The 21292-nt window shown below is 51.8% G+C and overlaps 8 protein-coding genes across 8 annotated transcripts; 4 read left to right on the top strand and 4 right to left on the bottom strand.

Moving 5' to 3' along the window:
- Positions 1-572: 572 nt before the first annotated feature.
- Positions 573-1043, bottom strand: NUU61_006818 (uncharacterized protein; the record flags this gene model as incomplete). Its single annotated transcript, XM_056657345.1, has 1 exon — positions 573-1043. One exon carries the CDS (start codon positions 1041-1043, stop codon positions 573-575), a length of 471 nt encoding a protein of 156 aa, XP_056510145.1.
- A 2818-nt stretch (positions 1044-3861) lies between these two features.
- Positions 3862-4252, top strand: NUU61_006817 (uncharacterized protein; the record flags this gene model as incomplete). The annotated part of the gene is given in 2 exon segments (XM_056657344.1): positions 3862-4035; positions 4055-4252. The coding sequence occupies 2 exon segments, from the start codon at positions 3862-3864 to the stop codon at positions 4250-4252; spliced, it is 372 nt and encodes a 123-aa protein (XP_056510144.1).
- A 326-nt stretch (positions 4253-4578) lies between these two features.
- On the bottom strand, positions 4579-5638 carry NUU61_006816 (phosphotransferase family protein; the record flags this gene model as incomplete). Its single annotated transcript, XM_056657343.1, has 2 exons — positions 4579-5170; positions 5226-5638. 2 exons carry the CDS (start codon positions 5636-5638, stop codon positions 4579-4581), a joined length of 1005 nt encoding a protein of 334 aa, XP_056510143.1.
- A 967-nt stretch (positions 5639-6605) lies between these two features.
- Positions 6606-7328, top strand: NUU61_006815 (uncharacterized protein; the record flags this gene model as incomplete). The annotated part of the gene is made up of 3 exons (XM_056657342.1): positions 6606-6806; positions 6899-7024; positions 7092-7328. Coding segments are annotated over 3 exons (564 nt in total), but the record flags the coding sequence as incomplete, so codon positions are not given.
- Positions 7329-7469: 141 nt separating this feature from the next.
- NUU61_006814 (pyridoxamine-phosphate oxidase PDX3) lies at positions 7470-8705 on the bottom strand (the record flags this gene model as incomplete). The annotated part of the gene is made up of 2 exons (XM_056657341.1): positions 7470-8566; positions 8651-8705. The coding sequence occupies 2 exons, from the start codon at positions 8703-8705 to the stop codon at positions 7470-7472; spliced, it is 1152 nt and encodes a 383-aa protein (XP_056510141.1).
- A 682-nt stretch (positions 8706-9387) lies between these two features.
- NUU61_006813 (pentatricopeptide repeat protein) lies at positions 9388-13179 on the bottom strand (the record flags this gene model as incomplete). Its single annotated transcript, XM_056657340.1, has 1 exon — positions 9388-13179. The coding sequence occupies one exon, from the start codon at positions 13177-13179 to the stop codon at positions 9388-9390; it is 3792 nt and encodes a 1263-aa protein (XP_056510140.1).
- A 4086-nt stretch (positions 13180-17265) lies between these two features.
- On the top strand, positions 17266-18450 carry NUU61_006812 (class I SAM-dependent methyltransferase; the record flags this gene model as incomplete). Its single annotated transcript, XM_056657339.1, has 1 exon — positions 17266-18450. One exon carries the CDS (start codon positions 17266-17268, stop codon positions 18448-18450), a length of 1185 nt encoding a protein of 394 aa, XP_056510139.1.
- Positions 18451-19242: 792 nt separating this feature from the next.
- On the top strand, positions 19243-20803 carry erg8 (phosphomevalonate kinase; the record flags this gene model as incomplete). The annotated part of the gene is made up of 2 exons (XM_056657338.1): positions 19243-19598; positions 19699-20803. 2 exons carry the CDS (start codon positions 19243-19245, stop codon positions 20801-20803), a joined length of 1461 nt encoding a protein of 486 aa, XP_056510138.1.
- Between the last annotated feature and the right edge of the window lie 489 nt (positions 20804-21292).

The raw sequence follows: 21292 nt of genomic DNA, 5'->3' as shown, positions 1-21292 counted from the left end.
GACGGGGTTCACTCACTTCTATATCTTATGGTTTTTATGGTATGGAGAGTTCTCATATCATCCTTTCTTCGTTCCTACTTTTGCAATCTGAATCCCCGTCGCGATTTAGCCGAGTTAGATCACCATCCAGAAATAGCTTTAATCGTCGCGGCTTTTCTCGACACCAACATCGTCAGTACTTGGGGCGATTTTGTTTATGCTCTTGGCCTCACGGCTGCTTACGCCCGTCAAAAGTGTCCAGTGAACAGGGCGCAGGGAAATCACGCCGAATCACCAAGTTCACCCTATAACCAATGTAGTTAAACCATAAGCGAGTGGACAGTGTAAGTGAGTAGATAACCCTATCAAAATTGTGTCGCGAATGCGCACCTATTTGTTCTCTTCAACCGCCCACTACGCCACACGCTGGCAGACTATTAGTTAGGTGGCTTCGACTGGGGAATACACTAGATATGTCTTTGCTCTAGTACTACTGTACGTACGGGGAACCATACTTATTAAGATAATGGTATAGATCTTCTTTTGTCAGATACTGGATTTGATAAACAGGCCAGGATTCCACCCTTCTATAATTAGGTGAGTGGGGTAGGCGGAGCAGCTGGCACGGAAGGAGCGCAAAACATTGCGATACTTAAGCGCTGCACACCAAATCTTTTATGGCCTTCTGGGCCAGGACCACGCACTCTGTGTACGCAAGCCCGAACTCGGTCCCGCCCAAGTAAACGCTGGAGTCTCGTGCCTGCGAAGACGACCACCTCAGTCATTTCGTCTCCTGGAGTAGGAACCGGTATAAAAGATGCCTCCGATCCAACCCCCTTACTGTCTTCTTTCTCTGTCGTTTCGAGATCAGCGACTTCCAAGCCGTCGGTCTCGTCATGAGACCGGAATAGAATTGTCAATGTTCCACTGTCCATATGAGGCGGACTGAAATGAGCGCTGTAGTCGGAAAGGTTGCGAGAGTCATAATAGTGGACTCCAACTGTAGCAGGATCGAGAAGCGTAGTACCCATTAGAGGGACGTTTGCATTCAGTGCTTGCGACATGGTGTTTAACACATGCAGTCTAATTGGGATCCACTCCTTGAAAGGAAGGGCAAATCAGCACAATGCACGATTGGAGGGAAAGGCTAGTCCTACCTCATGAAGACATTGGACTGAACGAAACAGGTTGTACGATGGTCCTTTGGGATACTTTAATTCGACGCTATTTCGGAAAAAATAGACACTTTCTTTGGGTATCTCAGTCCCGCCGCGAACACGCTCCGACGCAAGGGGGGAGAGTATTCCGTAATATCCGTCTTAGCTGCCATTGGCTGTCTGAAAAACTCCCGAGCCTAAAAGGTGCGGTCAGTGATGATTACTATTGTTGGAAAATAAGCTTGGCCTGCATTTTCGACGACGGCGTCGTGTGGTTTCAGGAGCTGCTAAGCGGAAAGCTCCAAACCGATAAAGGGCAGCCTTCAGCTCGGAGACTAATCCTTCTGAAATTGGATTTTATGGGTTGATTAGAGGTAGCTTCGCAGACATCCTGGTACATGCAGCAATAGGTGTAGATGGGACTGAGGACAAAGCAAGTGTCCGACCCGCGGCTGGAAGATCACATGATACATTTATCCCAACTACACAAAATAAATTACTCTATTTGGAAGTAGGGCAACTTCGACATGTATGCCCAATTTCGCCGTAATCCGAATACTTTGGGGGCGCCTTCTTTTTTTCTGATTGGTTCAGCTCCCTCGCTCCCATCTGATATCTGTATAGATTGCCGTTTTGGGAAGGCGGCAGCCACAATTCGAGGGTTTAATAGGGGTTGCCATGCAATATCAGATGAATCGAACTCTATTCGCCAAAAGGGATGAATATCAGCCAATAGGATTGGTTCTTTCGATACGATTAAACCAGCTAAACGATATTTATATAGCAACCCTATCGTACTTTGTAAAGTAGTTAGTATATATACCAAGTAGGGCATCCGGGGTAGCTCTACTAGTATAGACTCGCTGTATATCAATATATATAAGCGAATACCGCGAGGTCCGCTTATTTATATAGATATATAGCCAATTAGATACTATATTAAGCTATTTAATCTTATTTTCTTGCCTCTTTTACTTGATTTAATTATATTAATACCTAAAAACGATATAAATAGACTTCTATCGAATAAATAAATTACTAGAAGAGCTATTTATATACCGTTCTAGGATTAAATAGGCGTTTTTAATACGTAACGATATATTATTGTTGAAACCCTGATAGGCAGTTATAGATCTAGGTGGCTGATGGACTAACTTCTACCCAATATCCGACGGCCTTATTGGTGGACTCGACCAAGCCATGGCCTTCACTACTGGTTGGGACGGATCCAGAACCAATACAGCCCCGGTACTGATACGCAGATCGACGAGTGCTAACGTGGCTATGTAAATTTTGGGGTGAGATTGAGGTTAAGTCGGGAACAGACCTTCGGAGACCCCGATAGAGGAAGTCGCGGTCGAATAGCCTAATGTATCTTTGAGAGCGAAAGGACCAGCTATTCAGAATTAAGTTCGCCCTCGCTTTTATTGGGTCCTCTCCTTACCACTTTATTCTCCCTCGTCTTCTGCGCAAACCATAGTTATCAATCTGGAAAATATCATCTATTACCACCCTCCTCCTATCCTTAAACCCCCTTGCAAACCACCACACCTACCTAGTTCTTCACGCGGTTCTTCACATCCTCCTTTAAATTCACCTATCCTAATCCATCCTCTTCCTCTGCGGCCCCAACAAATTTCTCATGACTTTCCCCCTACACCTCATGCTCATCGACAGAGCCATTCCCCTGTGTCATGTTTGCCTAGTAATCGCGATGCTCACATGCTGACGAACTTTACGCATCTTAAAGAGTTTGATAAGGAATTGGCCGACTTCGATTTGCTACAATTGAGGAGAATTCAAGATTATGCCTTAGAGGCAGCGAAGATAGTCAAGTAGAGGACAACAACGGTATAAAAAGAAAGGAAACGGATGATATAAGCGATAGTGAGTGACATACTCTTCTATTGACTCCTTTAGTCTCTCGGGGTCTTTATCGGGTGCCTTCCGCTTTTCGAAGTTGAAGCAAAGAGGCATACGCTAACTACTTGTGGCAGTAGTGGACACCCACTCCAATTACTACCATAGGGACGACTTACGGGTCCTCTCTTAGGACTTTGCCACGCCACAAGATACCGCCGCGTCTTTAGGCCTCATTAAGACAGAACTCTCGTCAATATCCGGTACGCCTACGTTTCCAGCGGGAGCTAAGGGAGCTAACGGCTCTATTTCACCGAACGAGTCGTGCCCTATTCAAAGTTAGTGTCTTTGGTGACTTAAGTTTTTCCTGGATTGCTGATTACCTTGCGAATACAGATCCTTCACCCTTTGACCACAGAGAGACATAGATTTTCCGTACAGGCTGTGAAACACTGGCAAACAGCGTGGTGGCCGATAAATCGTGCTATATACTTACTAGCCAACACGGCTATAATTTTCTAAGAGATCAGTCCCTACTATATAATCCTAGTATAGCTATTCTAGCTAGAGACGAAACAGAGCCTACAAATCAGCGGCTCGTTAGATGTAGCTCTAAGATAGGTATTGAGCCCAGAAAATCTTATCCTACACCTATTACGGAAGTATATTCGTCCTAGTCACAATCCACAGACCCTACAGTAATCTACAACGCTTATTCGGGAGCGTAGAGTAACGGCAACGATACCGATTCGACCGTTTATTAGCTTAAAGAAATATAGCGTTCTGTCTCATCTTTTATACAATACCAAAAGAAGTAGGCGCGTTCCAGATCCACGGACACTTCCAAATCGACGAAGCCAAAATCATGCTTGGGATGACCCTCAGGTCCGTTCGGGGGTGCTGGACCCAGCCCACTAGTATCGCAGATATCAAACCGGCAGAGATCCACGGTCACATCTTCAAGCTGACAGCCAACGGCGAGATGCAAGCCTACAAGTATCGCCAAGGACCAACAACCAGCCCGGATAACCTCGATCCTGTGTTCTTCCAGGAACTAGTTAGATACCTTCAAGCCCATAATTTGGTTAATCCTCGGGCTTCAAGTCCTCACTGACGATGTGCCGGCGATGATGAGTGAGTTTGTCCTCGCGGATAACGGCACCGTCATGCTAGACAAAAGAGATATGAAAAATTGTGGGACGCCTTTCCGCATCACCGGATTCTTTCTTGGGGAGCCAGGCATGACTGAGTTCTAGGACGGAGAATCTCATGCACCCACTTTCAGAGGCACCCACCAAGTCTTTACTAACAAACAAGATCGAAACGGAGAACCAGCTTATGGCTATCCTCTGAAGTGAGGACATTGTCTTTTGAGTGTACCTTTTACGCAGGGATGGTATCGCGATAGTTCAATATCGGGTGTGTCACTACCGGTACTTTTGCTAAAATAGTTTCCCTTCGCCCACTAAATTGACCAACTATCAATATATACGTTCAGAGTTTCCTGTCAATACATAGAGAAATACCTGCATCATCTCAAATCTTACCTCCCTGCCTGCCTTGTAACGCATCATAAGCCGGCTCACGAAAGAGGAGTCAACTCACCAGCCGTACAGAAAGCATCGAGATACGCGAGAGAACCAGCCGGCTGGTCCATCCGCACACTTTGCACCACACCTTTTATGTCAAAAACAAATCCATAATGGAAGAAAAATCCAGCCATCCTCGCAACGCGGATCAAATACAAATCAGCGTCAGAGAAATTATAAGCCTCCTCCCGAAAGGTTTGCCAGAAGAGGCTCTCGAGTTCGCGGTAGCGATCGTAGTAGTGCCACCCTTCTGAATCCATCCGGCCCAAAACATTCTCAAGCCCGTATAGCGCGAAGCCGAACGGCAGAATCCTTGATTCAGCCCAGTCGACAATCCCTGTGATATTTCCAGTTTCGGGATTGGTGAGGAGATTCATCATGTTAAGGTCCCCGTGGCTAAGAACAAAAGGGAGGGCTTTTGAGAAGAGAGACGGGAGCTCCTTGCGGACCCTTTCTAGGTTTGGTGCAAAGCGAGACGGCAGGTCTCGAGCAAGAAGGTCGAAATTTGCCTGAAACTCCGCAAGCAATATAGCTGTTTTATCTGAGCATGGCCGTTGATCGTTGTTCCATGACTGTGCAAAGAACCTGCTCTAAAATGTTAGTTCTTGCAAATAAAGCAAAAAAAATTTGGTATATGTACCTTGCAAAGTCCTTGATAGTGTTACACTGTCGGGACATATCGTCTGGTGGGATGCGAGCCATTATGTGGGCAGTCCCAGGAAGATTCTCCATCTCGTAGATATAGAGCGGCCGTGAATCGCCTATGGTCCCGAGATACTTACAGCTAGCCACAAATTCGGGATGGATTGCTTTGGCAAGGCTAATGTTGCCCATATCAATGGTAGAGTTCTCATCTCGAAACTGGAAGAGCTTGGACTTGTTGGTCCCCGCTGTTACGGTATAGCTGCACACTCCTTGCATCTGTAAAGCAGTGGACACACCGCCAGCGCAAGAAATGGCGAATTCATCGCATTGCTGTCGTGTTACAGTAGTGTTCGAGTTGAAGAAATGATTAATTGCGCCGTCGGGACTGTAAAAAACGTAAGTTGTCATTGTGGTGAACGGTAGTAGGAGGGGACCAGGGAACTGGAAGATAATGTAAAGAGTGAGAACTGAGTGGACCTGTCACATAGACAGCCTGGTTTCACTCACCACCATTTAATACTGTCAGCGATCCTACCACGGAAACACCCCGTGCCAAACGTCCTAACCATATTAGGTATAACGCATGAATATGGAATCCCACGTGAATACCGCTTGTCGAGAACCCCATACTCGACAAAATTGGGGTTGCGGTTGGCGGCTAATAATAGGATTCAGCTCATCCCAAGGCTTTGTTTGCCAAGCTCGCCTTGTGAGGTGGATACCATGGGCCCCAACCTGTAGGTAAACCTAGGGGATGCTGGGATATTAGGGAAAATCACGTGATGCGTGCTGGGCCTCATAACGGGTGGAGAATCTGCATTGCTTGGCCAATTATCCTTATTAAAACACCCAACCTCTTTAGGGTATTGATAGGGGCACCCCAAAATTTTCGCTATTGGCACCCTAAAACGCTTATGTAATAGTTTTTTTTGGCTTATGTAATCTTTTTTGATCTATTTTCTAATTATATGATAATTTTCAACTATATCTCTAATTATATATAAAGTGTCTATAAAGATAGTGAGGTATAAAGCTATTCCTAACCGACGGGAAGGCCAGCTAATCAGAGTACGAGGATTCCACCAATCAGAGCGCCAGAATTCGGGTAAAGTCACATGACGTATATTGAGCCGACCTCTAGTTGAAGAGAGAAAGGTCAGGTGACCCGGGATGGTTGTTTAGAGTGCTCTGCTACTCTCCGCAATAAATGTCAGCAGAAAGATAGTTTAAAAGGGTCACCATTAATATCCTTTTCTGTTTAATTTTTGTATGTATTTCTTCTCGATTTCTCATATTCTCATATTATTTCGATATAGAATTTGGAAAAAATTCAACAAATAGTGATTGAGCCATAGATCAACCCCTAAGTGTAGGGGCAACAGCCACTCCACAAGGACCCACCGCCTTCGCCCGACATATCAAACCAGCATCACACCCACAACCTCGATTATCGAACTCTCATTTCACCTTAATTGTCCACCATGCCATCCAGTCCACAATCCTCCAGATCCCCCTGGATACTCATCGCCGTAGCAAGCGGCGCCTTCGCCGCGCTGAACGGGCTCTTCGCGAAACTGTATGTTGCTCTCCGACTCTCTCCTACATAACCCCAGGATGCATTGGTTACCACCACCATCACCATCGTATATGTCCCAGATCTTATCTCAGAACACAGCTAAAAAAAAAAAAAAAATCCACAGAACGACGGATAACCACACCTCGGCTGTAGCCCAGTTCCTAGCTCACCTGGTGGGCCTGGACGAATCGCCGGTTCTGGAGATGCTTATTCGCGGTGTATGTATTCCCGAGCCAAGTAGAGAGGTGTCTACACCGTAATTAATTCTAATGTTTTATCTTGCAGCTCTGTCTGGGCCTCAATGTTCTATGCAATGTTATCATGTGGGCGCTTTTCACCCGCGCCCTGACAGCCGGCCCGTCTACCACCAAGGTGTCCATCACCAACACCGCGTCGAATTTCTTGATGACGGCGCTGCTGGGGATGGTCGTGTTCCAGGAGGCTGTGGGCGGGTTGTGGTGGATTGGGGCTGCGATGATGGGGGCGGGTTGTATCTTGGTTGGGATGCGCGAGGGTGCATAGACGATTCTTGTGTGGATTGCGATGTATAGTTTTTCCTGGTTTCTTGAATTAAGAACATATGCAGAGATAGTATGCCGAGACAGCGTGAAGGATAAATAGACGATAGGGAGTGGCTCTATTTACATATCAGCGAGACTGCATTTACGGCGACAGTCGCTGAAGCCGCCACCGTGCATCCTCGCCCGCTCCCTCAACTCGCACATAGCGAAAGCGATCATGCAGACGACTGCGCCGGCCCTGCCAGAACTCCACCGACTCCGGCACAAGGCGCACGCCGCCCCAGAACGGTGGCAGAGGGATCTTGTCGACGCCAGCAAAGCGCTCCTCCATTTCTCTGACCCGCTGCTCTAGCACAGCACGGCCATCGTCAATATCAGTCTCGTCGATATCGGCAGGGACATCGGCACAGTGGACATCGTTACCTGCCGAAGCGGACGTCTGGTGGTGCTGCTGCAGCCGCGCAACACTCTTACGGCGCTGATGCTCAACCAGCTGCGGCGGCTCAGCCGACCACAGCACACGACTTTGCCAGCTCGCCCACGCACCGATCTGGCTGCCACGCTCGCGCGTGCGCCAATACAGCTCGCTCTCGGCGCGACTGAGCGGCTCGAGCAGGCCCTCGACGCGCACCTGGCGCTCGACGATCGCCCAGCTAAACGTCAGCGCGCCCCATTTGTTGCCGGCATCGATGCCCTGCAGATCCTCTGCAATACCCGGCTCGGGCATGTTGCCCAGCGCATCGGCTCCGTCCGCGTGCCCCCCGAAAACCTGCCCGCCTTTGCCCTCACGACTGCCCCAGTTGCTGTATACCACCCACCCGCGCTCGTCCAGCTCCTTGAGGTACACGGCGCGAGCGCTGACTCGGCCCGAGGGCAGTGATGCTGTTGCAAGAGTGCAGGTTTCCGGCGCCGAGCTTGCCGGCAGTCGCGCGTCGCGGAACCATGTGTGGAACTGGTGCAGCGGGTTCGTCCCGTGCATCTGGGAGACGGTGAGGGGCGGGTTTGTGACGAACTGGTGTGCGCGCGCTGCGTGCGATAGTACATGGCTTTCTGTCGCTGAGTTCGGGGTCGATGTGTCGGAGCGGAGGCCTTCCGCGGCGGGGGCGAGATGTGATGCTGCGGATGCTGCTGCTGCTGCCGCCACCGTGCTTTGGGATTGCGATTGCGGCGCAGATGGGTCCAGTATCTCTGAGGCGGTGATCTTGAGGTCTGGCGTGGGCTCAATGTCTCCCGGTGCGACTTTTGAAGGGGTATGTTAGCTTGTAGATCGAATCACTCCATTCGATGGGTGGGGAACCCCGCTGCACTTGGGTGTATGCATACATATCAACTTCTTCGGACGCCGCGCGTGGTCTGGCTGGTGTGTAGTTGAGTCCATGGCTGGTTTGTGGTAGTTGAAGAGTTGACTTGGTGAATGCCGCAGTCGAGGGCGGGGCTGGCGGGGAACAACGCGGATGCGTAGGGTGGAGTCAAGGACCGAGTGATGACAGAGTGGGAACACGCGGGAGTGCATCAAACAAAATCAGATGTTGCAGCAACTACAACTGCCCGAAGATTGAGGATTGAAGGAGTGGAGAGGCAGGAAGGTCGTTGGAAATTAACTCCGCACGACGTGCCACCCGCGGAATCTCCCGCTGCAATGCCATCCCACACACTCTTTCAAGTCCTACCAAGCAAGAAATGGAAATATTGGAAATATTCACTTTTCGACATTTGAGTCCGCGTCATGGACGCATAGAGAGTTGAGATGGGTCTATAAACAGGCAAATAAACAAAATGGTATACATGGGCTTCGAAAGAAGAGCCCGTTTTGATCGCCGAATGAACGCCAGAACCTCGCTGGATGCCACAAAAAACAAAGAATCCCACAAATTCCAGATTCCACCAGGTATATCCACTGCCACCCTAGAATGCGCCGAACCGGAAACTGCCAACACCGAAGAGATCCAGCCCTGGCGAAGAGACGTAGGGTGCAAGCCACAACATTAAAATCGATATCACCTGGTCGAAGATGGCCAGACAAAAACAGAGAAAGAAAAAAGAGAGATAAAAAAAAGAAATCAGACCGAGGCAGCAGGGCTGCCAACCAGGTCCACGATCTTGCTGGCCACGGCGGACGGGTACCCACGCGACATCATCTCCTGGACGATGCCGGCGGCACTGGCGCGGTCATCCGAGGTCAGGAAGGCCCGGGTCATTGCTTCGTAGGTGCTGGGCTCCCGCTTGTTGATCCCGATTCTGTCATAGATGGCCTTGGCCTTGGCGACGTTGCCCTCGGCGGCCCAGCCGTGGATGAGCGTGTTGGCGATGTAAGCGGTCATCTCGACCCTTCGCTGCAGCATGCCCTGCACAATTTCCTCGGTATCGGCGACCCGCTGGTTGGCAACCATCGCCTCAAAGAGAGCCTGGTATAGGCACGGCTGCAGGCGCACACGCCGGTCGGATACGACCGAGTCGAACACCTTGCGGGCAGCGTCGATGTCTTGCTGCACACATCCCTTGGCATGGACCAGTGATGCGTAGTGGACTGCCTCAGGCTGTTGCCCGGCAGCCCGCATCGACTGCAGGACCTTTTCGGCAGCATCCATGTCTACCGGTTCAAGCGAGGCGTGCGCATCAACGAGAAGCTTGTAGGTGTGCATCGTGGGTTGGATGTTCCGGGTCTGCATGCGCTCAAAGTATGCCAGAACCTTGCTGCGGTCGCGTTTCGTGGTCAGGAAGTACTGGATCATGGAGTTGTAGGGCGCGGGGCGCGGTTTGTAGTTGGGCATGGACTCCATCTCCTCGAACATCTCCTCGGCGAATCGCTCGTCGCTGACACGGCACAGCGCATTGACTACAGTTCCGTAGGTAACGCTCGTGGGCCGCACGTTGTTGGCACGCATCTCGGCAAAGTACGCCAGGCAATCGTCAATGCGACGGGCCTTGCCCAGCTTACCGATAAGCGCATTGTAGAGGAACGACGTGGGCTCTACACCTTCCGCCACCGCGCGATGGAAGATCTTGAGGGCCTCGGTGGCCTCGTCAAAGGTCTTGGTCGACTCCTTCAGAGTGGTGATGTAGAGACCGAAGGTGTTGGCTGACGGCGCGGAACCCAAACCGAGAAGCTCCTGGTGGTGTTGGCCGGCAAGCTGGCGGTCACCGAGGGTGAGACAGGCAGCCACCATGGCATCGAGGATCGAAACCCATCCGTATTTAACGACACCATAAGCCGGGTTCAAGGGAACGTCGGTCCGTGCCATACCGTGAAGCTCGTGGACTAGTTCCATACGGCCGACCTTGCTCGCCGCGGTAATCAGCTTCGCGTAGGTGATATAACGAGGATGACGGCCGATACGGCGCATGTTCTTGAGTCGAATAAAGGCCTCATTGAGATGGGTCTCGGCCCGCCCCGTGGTCTTCTCGAGTTCATCGGCAATGATAGCGGAGCCTCGGAAGTCGGTGGCATATGCGTAAGGGTCGAACGAATCGGGGCTCGAAGACGGTGTCGTGATCGAGGTCTCGGTCATGGAAACAGGGCTGTGGCGCTCGGACGGGAACGAGGTCTGGGTAGACGCTTCCAGGTGATCCTGCCATCTCTTAACGATGTCGGGTCGGCTGGTGAAAAGCTTGCCAACCGCCTGGTCGATCAGGCGACTCGTGTAAGCGTCCAAGGGAAGAGCATTCGACAGAGCTACATCGAGCATGTGCGCAAAGCGAACCGGGTGGGCAACGTCGAACAGCATGGCAGTGTGGTTGGCCAGCATGCCAGCTTGAACCTGAAGGGCAAGGGTGAGGTCGGCGGGACTGAGCTGCGAGATGCCCATGGGCCCAAGACTGGCAACAGCGTGCTCAGCCAGCGGGGACACCAGACCACCGTTCTCGACCATGGACCACAGAAGAGTCATGGCTGCCTGAGGCGAGAGAACAGCGGCCGACTGCATGAGGACGCGACCAAAGAGGTGAAGAGACTCAGTGATCTGCTCTCGGGTCAAGGCTGCAACGGCGACACCGTTGGCGGGAGAAGCGCCGCGGATCCGAGCAAACATGTTGCGTGCTTCCTGCAGGCCCTCCTCCACATGACCACTCTTGAGCAGAGCAACCCCATACATAGCTGTCGGCTGAACCATTTCCGGGATTGCCTGACCCACCGTGGTCAGCATGATCCACAAGGAACGGGCCGCCGAAACATTGCCCCGACGGACATGGAGCGCCAGCAGCGAAATAGCAGGGTTCTGGCGCGTGTCCGGCGCTGTGGGCAAGCTATCGTATGCCTCGGATGCGGTGGTGAAATCGCCGGCATCAGCCGCGGCCATGCAAATTTGGGAGATTGCCTGATCCCGGGCGCCATCATGCAACTGAGTCTGCGCCTGCTCCAAAGCCTTGCTGTGTTCGCCAGCATCCAGCGAATGCTGTACCAATGCGTCCTGGACAATAACAGATTCCACTGTACTCCACCGGTCCTGGCGATTCTCAGTTACCTCATCAAACGAGGTGCGAATACGATCGAGGAAGTGCAGAGCCCCGTCCTCTTTGCCGCAGGACAGATACGCACGGATCAGAGCGGCATAGACCTGTCCATCCAGGCGCTGGACAATGCTGAACACCCCATTGTCGTCGGAAACAGCGAGACTTCGGTACTCGTTATAGCATTCCACGGCACTCTTGAGATCACCGGTAGAAGCAAACGCATCGATCATGGGCGGGAAAATCGTGGCATGAGGAATCACTTTCCGCGATTCCATGTGCGAATAGATGCGGATCATGTCCTCCACGCTGCCCTCCTCGGCACAGGCAATGATGAGATGACGGTACATCTCGAGCGGGAACACGAGTCTGGAGTGTCGCGCCGTGGCGGTGTCGAAAAGCTTGACGGCAATTGACAAAGAGTGGTCTTCGGCAAGGATGTCACGCTCCAGCTCACTGGATTGCAGCATAAACTTGCCGGGCTCCTCCATGCCTCCAAAGCGCACCCTCTCCTGCTCCAGCACCTCCTTGGCCTTGATCGTGTCGTGCGCCCGGGTAACCAGTAGTTGGACGAGGGTCTGGTAGGTATCTTCGTCGGGAATTACCCTTCGACGAAGCATATCGGAATAGACATCGAGCGCTTTGGGGATGGCCTGGGCGGCGTCGGGGTGAAGCTGGATGGCTGCGACCAGTAGAGCGTTGTATGCCTCCACCGTCGGAGTCAATCCATCGCGAAGCAAAGACTCGAAGGCTGCTGGGACGTCTGCATAGCTCTTCGACGTGGCGAGTTGAACGATCCGATCCGAGGCAATCTGAGCCTCATCGGACGCAGATCCAGTGACGGATTCCTCCACTGCGGATTCCGCCGCCTCGGTCACGTCTTCGGCCTCTTCAGCCTCTTCAGCCTGCGCCTGTTCCTCCTGGATCTGGATTTCCCGAGCCACTGCCTCCTCTACCTGCGCACTGACATCTTCATTCACTGCCGCCTTGGTGAGATGGGGTGGAACGGACTCGGACGAGGCGACTCGGTCTTGCTCGGTATGCTCCGCATCCTCGGCCGACGGTTTCCAGCCGATGCGGCGCTTGAACTGGAACTGCCTCCAATCACTGTCATCGCCCGTCTGCTGTGCGTGCTGCCAGGCAGCATAGTAGGCGGCTAGACTGAGATCGCCAGACCCCGAACCCCCCTGGCTGGCCTTGGCGCCGGCGCCGGACGAGCTGGACGCGTTCGAGAAAGCATTCTGGAGGGCGGTGCGGGAGAGTTTGGCGGGTTGAACGGCGAGCTGGTTGAAGGTGGTAGACGAGGCGTACGACTGCGACGCCGCGACTACAGATTGGGCGTAGCCGTGAGTAAAGGCTTTGGTGAAACTCTGGCGCGCGAGATGGGTAAACGGTTTAAAAACCATTTATCTAGCGGGAGACCTCTTCAGAGTGAAGAGGCAATGCTGCGAGGACCAGTGAGCAGGGAGCGCATAGCATGTGGTTCAAAATTCGAAATTTACCTTGCACTCAGAAGGGTATCGAGAATGCAGGTTCATTTGACGACGGATCGCCAATGAACGCGCGGGTAGAAAATAGGGGAGGGAAGTAAATAAGGTAGAAAAGTGATCAGTGATGGAATGACCTGATGGTGTAAAACAGGTCAAAGTGAACGGTGAGATGAAGTCTCTAAAGGAGATAAGAAAAAACAGGAGCCTGAAAAAAAAAAAGCCCGAGGACACGCTCGCCAGAAATAACGGGCTTTCTCGAAGATGGAGTGTGGGCCTTGAAGAGCTTAGGGCCGATCTTCTCCGGAGAATCCTCTGGATGTACATAGTACTTTCCACGCGCGCACGGCTACCGACGGAGACTAAGTACTGGGTACGGCTGCTTTCGCTGACGATTTTCTCCCTCAAAACAAGTCCGCAAATTGCTACACGTCCCTTTGCAGACCGGTCATAGATACCCCTGCCAGAGGTATAATTTTCTGGTGGTTACTAGCGGAGAGATACCTCGTGGGCGGTACTCAGTACTTCGGACTTTTGGACCTGTCAGCAGGTCAGGTGTTCGAGAAAAAGCCGCCAGGGGAACCCGCCAATCAGAGGCCGCGTAAACCCCCCTTCGGCCCAAGTGAGTCACTCTCCTTCCGGTTCTTTTTCTTGCCGGAGCTAAGACTCTCCCCTTCCCCGACGGCTCCTCGGACCCCCGATTGACCGAACGGTGTTCAGCCTCTACACTTGATTTCTCATCTCATCCTGCTGTTTTTTTTATTTTTAGGGTGGTTTCAATGTTGGCCCCATTTATTTCAAACCCCTGTGATGCTACCGGGGGCGGAGGGGAAAGCCCTTCATAACTGGCTGTATTGGTGTGGAAAAGGACACACTTGCGTGTGCCGGGGACAACAGGCCAAAGTCCGGGTATGGATCACGTGACTCCGTACTTAGTCTGGTTCCATGGAAGACAAGTGATGGAGAGCCTCAGGCTGGAAAGCAGCCCTACACGGTGTCAGCATGCTTGAACCCTGCCCAGATGGAGAGATCAAGACACCTTCATCACAACCTGCCATGGACATATTAACAACTTTTCTTGCCAGGTAATAGCCCGACAACTCCACTGGTTTTATATATCAATCCAGAAGGTCAAGTGATTCTTCACGTTGGACATTTTTCGAGGTTTCCAGCGACTCTAACTCCGATTTCTGCAATCATATATCGCGCCCAGACCACTATTGATTCATCTATCACACCCAAGAATCGATGGCCCCGACCGGGGCTCATCTCTGACGTCAGAAGGGTATGATAAACAAAAAAAAAAGGAAAAGAAAAAAGGTACGAGTCGGACACTTGGCCGAGAGCCAGGCTGTCGATCCATGTCCGTGTCGCCTGACCCCATTTCGCTCAACGGGGACACGGGCGACTTGTACCTCGCAGTGCCAATCGCAGGGACTCCTGGTCGCTTAATTCTCACTACTGGAAAGTGATCTATCTATGGTTCTTATTGGATGGTTACAAAGAGACATTTATCCATACAGTAGACGGTTTTGAGTCGTCAAGTCATGGAGAATAATGATAAGTATGCTAAACATGTGCTGATCTTCTAACCATCGTGTATTTTATTTAATTTTATCTCTCTCCCCCTCAAAATGCATCGAAGGATTCAACCCCCCTTTGACGTTAATGTCCATGCGCAACGCACGGGAAACTCACGATCCACCCGTGGGGCATTTCGTCGATCGCATACCACACAGTCTTGACCTTGTACACTCTTGAACCTATCCACATGTCCCTGAGCGAGGGCTCTGAGTTCCACCAGGAGCCACCAGGAGCAGGTCCGTGTCCGGGGGAGGGGTCTGCATCCTACACTTGTTAGATAGTTTGATGCCTTGGGTTGCCCAGTTAGGGCTTGATCTACTCGATCACGCCCCATTTCTACAGTATGTACATACAGCACACTTGTAGAGCTACAGTAAGTCTATGTATGTATACATGTATGAACTACTGAGTTGGGATATATTCTGACGCAATTCTCGCACCATGCGCGGTAGCCGATCATATCGTTTCTTCTTTTACCTAATAATTCCTGGGACCCTGTTCTCCCCCCCCTCATCATACCGTAGACTGCTATGACTCATTTCTTCGCCCTTTCCAACTTTGTTGATCCGTGGATGAGATTGCTCGGCAGGTCTCTGCCTCAGGAACCCAAGCAGGTACCCGATTATGCCTGGGGAAGGCGGCCCCGTCCATTTCATCATCGCCGATGATCCATCTCGATGACCCACCGGGAGAAAAATTCGATAATAGTCATATTTTATTGTTATAGACAGTTTACACATTTCACAAAACATTTGTTGTCTTTGAGTACCAGATATACATACATGTATATATTGATCAGAGAACTTTCCACAGGGCCCCTGTTTACATACTTACAATACTCCAGCCATTTAAGCCGTGCTCGAAATTGCATCATCACGGCGAGGCGCATACACTTTATCTCTCCCCAAGATGTATTATGTAAATCCTAATCTATTTCCATAAATTACAAGATTATTTTCAATCTGCAAGTACTCGACTTTATTCAACCACTTTAATTATTTCTATACATTATATACATAAAAGAGAAGAACCAACGCCAAGACGGCAGGCTCTTCACTGCCTCAAGGAGTATACTACTCGATTGGGGTACCCACGTGACCCGGATATACGGTATGGTGTCAGGGTCTGTTTCGAAAATAATAAAATAATAAAATAAAATGCCCTACCAGCCGATCTCCAGTGGAGCCGGTGGGTCACCTTAAAGTCCCTCATGGATTAGTCAAGAATACTCAATCCTGACAGTTCGATCCGAAGCTGACCCGTGGGCCCACTTCCGAGCCATGTCCACATGGGATTTTTTTTTGTTATTCCAAGAAATAAAACAAATGAAAAAAAAGTGATTCAAATTTTTTTTTTCTTGGTAATCAAAAAAGGAAAAAAGGCTTCTCGAAGGGCAAATACTATGGATATGGCGGGTTCAGTGAGGCTGACCAAACATTTCTCCGAGCTCATGCCGATTCCCGACGATGACGTTGGACAAGGCTCAAGTGTATGTACTGTAACAAAATAATAAGTCAACGGGCCTGCAGGAGTAAAACAAGATACAGCGGGGGAAGGAAAGAGAAAGCGAGATGGAGAGAGAAAAAAAAAGAAAAGAAAAAGAGAGCTTTCGGGATCGTCAGAGGGGGGAACTAATAAGAAGCTGAGTGACAAGTCTCCGGTCACATACATCGACATACATGTAGGGTTCCGGCGTGGCTTTTATAGAATCCCCCATGCTGCCACATCCCTCAGAAACTTTTGTATGTACGATGATGTTCGAGGTACAACCCACCCCTCTCTGATGAACCTGGGAGCTACTGAGAAGAGTATTCATCGTCGAAGGACGCTGGAAGTGGGTCTGGATCGTCGCACCCATGACGATACTCATTTCCTCCCAGGGACCGACCGCACTGCGTCATTTCGTGTCTGCGTAGACCGCTTCGTTTCTAGCAGTTTATCCCTGAGATCTGAGATCGCAATAGAAGGGGAGGATAGAAGGAGAACCGGGAAAATGGCATCAAATGTGGCGATAGTATTCCATGAGGGTACATTGCTGCGGTTATCCGGATAAAAAAAAGAAAAGAAAAAGAGAACACTGGATGTGCCATGAATCGGCCTTGCTCTGCCGTCTGATCGGCTTGAACCACTGCCGGCCTAACCGGAGCTTCCAGGTCTGGTGACAATCCACCAAGTGGCTACTGACCGTCTCACGGGTTGGCGAATGATCTTTTTTGTTTCGATCGTGGAGAACGACTATCTCGGGGGGCTTATAAATTGCGCTGGGCCCCCGGGGAGCTGTGCGATGCGCAATATATACACGGGGCGACTCCCATTTTTGTGGTTTCTTTTTCTCTTTTACCAGAATTCCTGCATCCCATCTCGGCCATACACTCCATAATCCTCTTTGTTTCCCTTGTACAGACACAAAAAACTGCCACAATGGTATCACAAACTCTTTTGGAGACGCCGCGCCATCCTGGGCGGAGCGAGCGAGGCTCCGAAAGCGATAGCTCGCTGGATGAGATCGCGCACGAGAAGCAGAAGCTGATGGTCACCGGTTTCGCCCTCGGGCGACATGGCAAGGATCTGGACAATTCGGCGTCGCCGAAGCGGTGGAAGTCGTTTTGGACGGCATTCCGATACCTCTCCAATCTGACCCCCAAGCAAGTGGACGACTTCATGGCGTCGTATGTCATCTACAACCTGGACTGGTCCAATGAGCAGCAGATGCGCGAGGTGCTGGGCCCCAATTACCAGGAGAAGGTTGGGGATTGCTTGAAGTCGTATTATGGCGTGCTGAACCATCTGTGCGCGCTGGGCGATGTTGAAAAAATGTATATTCCGCCGTGGATGAGCCGCAAGGCCAACGTCCTGGAGAACCAGATTTTGTATGAACGGTCAATTGCCAGCAACATTGGCTTGTCGACTGGCGACCGCGTGTTGGATCTGGGATGTGGTCGCGGGCGCGTGGCCGCCCACATGGCGCAATACTCGGGCGCCCACGTCACCGGCCTCAACATTGACCCCAACCAGATTGCGCAGGCGCAGGGCTTCAACGAGGAGCGCGGGCTCCAAAACTCCTTTGTCACCCAGGACTTCAACAACCTCCCTCTCCCATTTGCCGACGAGAACTTCGACGGCTTCTACCAGATCCAAGCACTGAGTCTGTGTAAGGATCACCGCGCCCTCTTCCGCGAGGTCTTCCGCATACTCAAGCCCGGGGCCAAAATCTCCCTCCTCGACTGGGTCAGCTTGCCTGCCTACGACCCCAAGAATGCCGAACATGCCGAGCTGATGAGCCGCGTCAAGCCGCTCATCGGCGCCGTTGGCACCCCCACTCCGGAGAGTTTGGAGGAGGCCCTGAAGGATTCGGGATTTGAGGTGGTCCGCTCGGAGAACGCCAGCATCGACGGGCTGCAGGCCCCGCTGATCGACACCGTCGACCTGTACTTCCGCACCCTGCGTCAGGTCATCCTCGGCCTCGTCAAGCTCCATGTGCTGCCCCGCCACTTCAAGACCCTGATCAACCGCCTGTGCCTTGATGGCCAGGCTTTTGTCAAGATGGACAACATGCGCCTGGCCACCACAAGCTACAGCATCATTGCGCAGAAGCCCCGATCATAAGGTTGCCATGGACACATTTTTGCTTTTCTTTTCTTTTGCATGGGGTATGCATCGTGTGTGACTGATCCGATATTGGTGGAAGTGCGACAGTCCTTCTGTCGTGACTGTCCGAGTTGTCGGACGGTGAAAGGGATCCCCGGGGCCCCTGAGGTCAGTTGCTCCCCATCAAACCAGCCTACCCTCACCTCCCTCACCTCCCTCATATATGTCCTCGTCCCCCCACTGCAAATACCCTGTACAGTTATTAAAAGCTTAGAGAAGGCTTTTGGGGAGTTCTGGCTGCCTTTTTCTTCATTCTTGGGATTTTTTGGGTCTGTTGGCGAGCAGTTTCTGGAGTTCTATGGATGGTTCAATTAACGAATTGCATATCACCGGTCTTCTCATGATTTTCCCAAGTCTATACTGTAGTAGTAGTCCACAATTATGTCCAGAGATTTTATACAAAGAAATAAGACAAATGGGTATAGCATCACAACAGCTGCTCTGACCAGTTGACTCAATTTCGCTGGGCTTGGCTGGAGCTAACCCGCTTAGGATAATTCGATACAACCTCGCCTCCCCGCCATGGCCTTTGTCCCTGCATCTTCCCTGGTGCCATCCGCCCGAGGTCTTTTCCCTTTGTTCAATTTGATCTTAAGGAAGACCTGAGACTCCAGGGTTGTATTGCTCATCCGATTCCACATCCAATTCCCATTTCCTCCCCTCCCCACGTACCTGGGAACCGCGTGGTACCACCTCAGTTCGAAAGGCCTCTAGGTCCAACCTCAAGATAAATCCCCACGCTCGGTCTTCATGCCCCCTCAACCATCTTCTGTGACGGCTCTGTCCGCCCCAGGGAAGGTCCTCCTCACCGGTGGATACCTTGTCCTCGACCGCAGCTACACCGGCACCGTCTTCGCACTCGACGCACGAATTCACGTTGTCGTCCAGCAATTGCGACGAGGCCATCGCCGGGGACCTTCGGGGTCAGGAGCGGACACTAAGACAGCTGCCCTGGGTGGAGAGCCACAGGGTGTCAGCTCCGAGGATCAAGAGGCCGCGGATACCATCGTGGTGCGCTCTCCACAGTTTGTGGATGCGGTGTGGGAATACGGTGTTCAGCGATGCGAAAATGGTGGCGGTGTGAAAGTGTTCCAGAAGGGCAACAGGTGCGACCATTCTCTTCCCCACAATCAACTATGTTTTGTCTCATGCTTGGACCAGAATACCTAGGTTTGTTTCGGGTTGGCTAACAAGCAACGAGTCTAGGCCCCGGAACCTATTCGTCGAGACCTCTCTAAGCTATGCCTTGACCTACATCAGCTACGTCGCCGACTCCAAAGACTTCGGATCATTGTCGGTCACCATCCTGGCCGATAATGACTACTACTCAGAGACGGCCACTTCCAGGGGCCCGGCGTCCCGGGCGCGCGGTCGCTTTGCCAACTTCGGCGTGCCTCTACAAGAAGCCCACAAGACGGGTTTGGGCTCCTCGGCTGCGCTAGTCACTGCCCTTGTCTCGGCTTTGGTCATTCACCGCACCATGCAGGCCGACGATCTCGGCGCTGGCCGCGACAAGCTCCATAATCTGGCCCAAGCGGCCCACTGCGCCGCCCAGGGCAAGGTTGGATCGGGATTCGACGTCGCTACTGCAGTCTATGGATCGTGCCTCTACCGACGGTTCTCGCCGGCGATTCTGGCGTGCGTGGGCGATGTGGGCACCGATGGGTTTGAGGAGCGGTTGTTTGCAGTTGTCGAGGACGCTGACCCGAAGCACCCGTGGGACACCGAGTGTGTGGACTTTGGCATGCAGCTTCCGCGGGGGATGCAGATGGTTCTGTGCGACGTTGAATGTGGCTCGCAGACTCCCTCGATGGTCAAGAAGGTGTTGGAATGGCGGAATGCCAACCGCAAGGACGCCGACCTCCTGTGGGGCAAGCTCCAGAACAATAATGAACGACTACGACAAGAGCTGAAGCGTCTGGCACAGCATCCTGGCTCGAACCCGGATGGTGATTTTTCCGGCATCCGCTCCTCGATCCAGCGAACACGGGAGTACATCCGCACCTTGACCCAGGAGACTCAAGTCCCTATCGAGCCCAGCGTTCAGACCGAGCTGCTGGACAACCTCATGGAGATTGAGGGTGTGATTGGGGGGGTGGTCCCCGGCGCCGGCGGATACGATGCCATTGCACTGTTGATTCGGGATGACCCAACAGTGATTGCCCGGCTGAATGAGCGGTTCGCCAACTACTCCAGCACCGTCGAGGATGACTTTGGCGGCAAAATCGGCAACGTGCGGCTACTGGGCGTGCGGCACGGCTCAGAGGGCGTGAAGAATGAAATCCTGGAGCAATACGCCGGCTGGGTCTAGACTCGATATAAGTGAGGTCACCAGTTCCCGACGACGCTGCGCCTTGCCGGTTTGCATTTTGGACCGGAACCTCCACGCCTCCTGGCATATCTGGGTATCAAATGACATAAATGCCCGCTTCAACGCATCATATCGAAGTCAACTCGGATGCACTTCCCATGTGTTCCCGTACTTACCCTGCATCCTATTCATGGATGTATCTATACATCCCCCTCCCGACATATGCATCACGAGTCCATGTTCCAGCTGAGGGCGAGGACATCAGACGCCTGCGATCGTGTCTGTTTGTCGAACATTCCAGTTTGGGCCGGGGTCAGTCACAGCAGCAATCTGTGGATGTCGGGGCTCATCATTTCGGCTTTGAAGAGAAAGTATGGGATCCCGGTATATAGATATCCTTTAGCAATTTCGGTAGACTGTCAACATGGAGAATTATGAGGAATATCCATGAATCCAAAAACTGCCATGACGTGGTATCTCCAAAGAAAA

This window comes from Penicillium alfredii (genome assembly GCF_028826965.1).
Source record: "Penicillium alfredii strain IBT 34128 chromosome Unknown utg000009l_segment0_segment0, whole genome shotgun sequence".
In the NCBI taxonomy this organism is placed as follows: domain Eukaryota; kingdom Fungi; phylum Ascomycota; class Eurotiomycetes; order Eurotiales; family Aspergillaceae; genus Penicillium; species Penicillium alfredii.
Note: the sequence above shows the minus strand (reverse complement) of the source record. Positions and strands in the feature narration are given on the sequence as shown.